This window comes from Cibotium barometz, chromosome 27, assembly GCF_041138505.1.
Source record: "Cibotium barometz isolate CiBa-2024 chromosome 27, ASM4113850v1, whole genome shotgun sequence".
NCBI lineage: Eukaryota > Viridiplantae > Streptophyta > Polypodiopsida > Cyatheales > Cibotiaceae > Cibotium > Cibotium barometz.
The window spans coordinates 46,526,691-46,530,474 of NC_141072.1; the positions used below are offsets into that span (position 1 = coordinate 46,526,691).

The 3,784-nt window shown below is 42.1% G+C and overlaps 1 protein-coding gene across 1 annotated transcript; it reads left to right on the forward strand.

The window, feature by feature from the left end:
* Window positions 1-474: 474 nt before the first annotated feature.
* LOC147623462 (uncharacterized) lies at window positions 475-3,185 on the forward strand. Its single transcript, XM_086821621.1, has 6 exons — window positions 475-871; window positions 1,501-1,635; window positions 1,744-1,919; window positions 1,995-2,120; window positions 2,784-2,900; window positions 3,023-3,185. Exons 1-6 carry the CDS (start codon window positions 655-657, stop codon window positions 3,116-3,118), a joined length of 867 nt encoding a protein of 288 aa, XP_086677747.1. The 5' UTR covers window positions 475-654; the 3' UTR covers window positions 3,119-3,185.
* Window positions 3,186-3,784: the final 599 nt, after the last annotated feature.

Below are 3,784 nucleotides of genomic sequence, written 5' to 3' on the forward strand. Positions count from 1 at the left end.
AGAGGTGGGTGGGTATGTGTGTGTGTGTGTGTAAGAGACAGATATGGAGAGAGACTAAATGTTTCAGGGATGGAAGCTTCTATTTGTTTGAGAGAGAGAGAGAGAGAGAGAGAGAGAGAGAGAGAGAGAGTTTACCTTAGTCTCCTCAATATTTTGGTATTTAATATACTAAATTGTTAAATTCATTGTAGCACCCATAAATGGACTTTTAGGGTGGCAATTTTAGTGCCCGAGCTAATGTAATATATGGTGTACTAATGTAATATATGGTGTACTTAAATATATTTCTTAGGATAACTTATGGGGCTCAAAATAGTGTGGTTTACAAATATGTATACTTCTTCAAGAATAGGTTGCTTCAAAATAGCGATCTTTACAAATATATATACTTCTTAATATTACTTCTTAAGGAATAGCTTGCTTTAAAAATAGCTTTCTTTAAAAATAGCTTGCTTCTTCAAAAATAGCTTTCTTGAGCGTGCAAGCTAGACTTCTTTAAAAACAGCTTTCTTAAGCATCTACTCCTCTGCTCAGTGAATTTGGCAGGCAGAACCCAAATACTCTTTGTGTCAGGCAAAACCCTAACCTTCACCTTCTCCCTTGGGTGCTCACCATAGCCGCTCCTCCTCCTCGATTGTTGGACCCCGTGCCGCCATGGCCAATCAGGACACTAACAGAAGGGCTCTTCATGAGAATCGGGTGGAGCTGGTGAATGCGGGGTATCAGGGGCTCCCTGTGGCCATCCCTCTGCTCGGTCTGGGCGTCTACCTCATGCCCGCCGAAGCCTCATTCCAGGCCGTTTCGTTCGCCCTCGAGCACGGCTATCGCCATATTGACACAGCTAAGTTCTACGGAAATGAGCGAGCAGTCGGTGTGTATCTGTATTTTAAGTTTTTCAGAGGAATTATTTCATCTTCTGCTTTTCAGAGAACCCAAATCTGTTCAAAAGAAGTCTCTTTGCTGGGGAAAAAAGAATCTGTTCAAGAGTCCTAATCTTAGCAAAAATTTAAACCTAATCAAATTCTAGGTCGAATTTGTAAAATATAATCAGGAAACAATACCTAGCTGGGAACCCTTATCTTAACATGGGAAAAAGCTACAGTCAAAATCTGTACAGAAGCCCTAACTTGAGCAGAGGATAACCCCAACCAGATACGCCACAATTTCTCCTTACCCTAATTTTTGTCTTAGCATCATCTTGCCGAACTTCTGCAGAAAAGAAAATCTAGCTTGCCTTGGGAGGTATGGCACAGGGAAACTGTACACATGAGAGATCTGCATACTGTGTAAAAATCCTCGCAGAAAATTCCAATCATAACCTAGTCAACAAATATTAAAATTTGTTCGGGGTCTTATCTAAAAGTTGTCAGACTTCTGATGATGGGCGGGAGTTACATTGCCCAAGCTTTTCATATCTGTAGAGGCCCTTGAACATGAAATTGTGTGGTTTGTGCTGCAGTAGATAAGTAATCAAGCTGAGTACAATTTCTGTTTTTGTAGGAAATGCCATCCGAGCTAGTAAAATTCCAAGGGAGGAAATTTTCATTACAACGAAGCTTTGGAATTCTGACCATGGCTATGAAAGCACATTGAAAGCTTTTGACCAAAGCTTAAAAGAGCTTGGCTTTGAGTATGGTAAAACAAATTCTTCAAAAGTTTCAGTTTACTATGAGTATACTTACATTGCCATGTTACTCCAATTTAGTATGTGTATACTTACATTGCCCATAACGGCTTCTTTAGTGGATCTGTACTTGGTGCATTCTCCCCTGGTACCTCACAAGAGGCTTGATACATGGAGGGCTATGGAAAAGATACTCAAGAGTGGAAAGGCGAAATCGATAGGCGTTAGTAATTACGGCATTCACCACCTTAAAGAGTTGTTTGCTAATTGTGAAATCCGGCCTTCCATAAATCAGGTAACAACACTTAGTTTTATGAGGTTTGTGCCTTGACTGCATAAAGTCCCTCAGCTAACGTTGTGTATATGGCAGGTGGAGTTGCACCCGTTCAACTTGCGCAAAGAGCTTGCTGAGTTTTGCCACAAAGAAAACATTGTCATGGAAGCCTATTCGCCTCTGACTAGAGGCCAGCGACTAAGCGAGCCTGTTGTAGTAAAGGTAAGCTAAGCTGCTGCTCCTAATAATTTCTTTGTAAATTTGCAAGATTTATGGTTTTAGTTATGCTCCAAATGTGACGAATACATGTAGGCATGGCTTATCCCTACACCTTCACCAGGAAGGTTGCACACACATGGAAACCATTACACAGAATCTAAGGGAGAGGCCAGAGGAGCTGCCGTTGGAAGCCTGAGAGCGCATGCAGTGAGTGAATGGGTAGAAATGGTTTTTAAGTCCTGACCAGAGCAGCTGAATCATGGCTCCTCTTACAGGCGCACTAGCTACCTTTGTGGCACTGTCTTTCCCCACCATGTGCATATTGCTGGCTTTGTTTTGTCCTCTGGCATTCCTGTCCTCTGTGGCAGGGGCTCTGAGGAGTGTCTTTTCATTCCATTTGAAGGGATTGTTTAAAAGGCAAGTGGTCCCTAATATGGAGACCCCCTTCTCCCCTCTTTTCTGTCCAGGGTTTTTCAAGTCCCTCTCACTTGGCTTGTTATGTCTTAGTTCACCTAGGATAGGTAAGAGAATTTAGAGATGATTTGAATAGGAGCATGCTTTCCAGGAACTCTTTTTGGAAACGAATAGCTAGATTATACCTTCCAGTGAGAGTCACTATAAAATTATTGATGATTTGTGAAAGAGTCTGGCCTCTGCTCTGAACAGATTGCAAAGAAGCACACGAAGACACCTGCACAAATACTCATACGTTGGTGCATACAGAAGAATTTTGTGACAATCCCGAAGTCGGTGAACCCAGTGCGCATAGCTGAGAATTCACAGGTAAAGATCTATGTAAGAGCTAAACGTCAGTTGATAAGGTGTCTTGACATGCCGATTTGTATGCTGGGACTGTTCATGCACCTTCCGGAGGGTGATTTCTGTGCATGTCTATGGATTGACAGGTTTTTGACTTCAAGTTATTGGATTCTGAAATGGCTGAACTGGATGCCCTTGATGAGGGGTTTGTTGTTGCATGGGATCCAACAAAGTCACTTTGAGAAGCTTTGTACATGCTAATGTATGCTCAAACTGATCTATATAACTTTTACGATATGTTTTGTGTAAGAATGATATAAACCTGTGTTGGTAGTACATTTTGATGCTAGTGTGTCTGGACACATGGCAGCACCATGCTCAGCAGTTAAAAACCAAGCAAGGCTCACTGGATTGCAGGTAAAAGAGTGCTTCGGTACCTGAAAGGTACGATACACAGGTGGGCTGGCGACTTCAAGACATGACATTCAACAACAGTTCCCACTATTCTCCTGAATAACACAGCCATGTAATGGTGCTGAAACCGATCCCGTCCAGCGGGAATAGACTCCGTTGGACACCCACACGCGTAGTAGCACAACTTAAACATCACAATTTGAATGGACAACTTAATAACAACTAAAAATGAAATGAAATGAAATGTTGATAGATGGACACTAGCACTCGGGCCGGAACGGGCTGACCCCCCCTCAATTTGAATGGACAACTTAATAACAACTGAAAATGAAATGAAATGAAATGTTGATAGATGGACACTAGCACTCGGGCCGGAACGGGCTGACCCCCCCCTCAATATATGGTATATTATTGGGAGTCTTTAACAAATACAATGCTCCAAGGGTTCAATGAACCAGATGATGTCCATGTACAATTGAGATGAATACAGTACC

Bases quoted from the DNA above. Each gene is read 5' to 3' on its own strand.
- LOC147623462 (XM_086821621.1), top strand. From the start codon at position 655: ATGGCCAATCAGGACACTAACAGAAGGGCTCTTCATGAGAATCGGGTG. The intron at 1,636-1,743 runs GTAAAACAAATT...CGGCTTCTTTAG, and splicing joins AGAGCTTGGCTTTGAGTATG to TGGATCTGTACTTGGTGCAT. The intron at 2,901-3,022 runs GTAAAGATCTAT...ATGGATTGACAG, and splicing joins GCATAGCTGAGAATTCACAG to GTTTTTGACTTCAAGTTATT.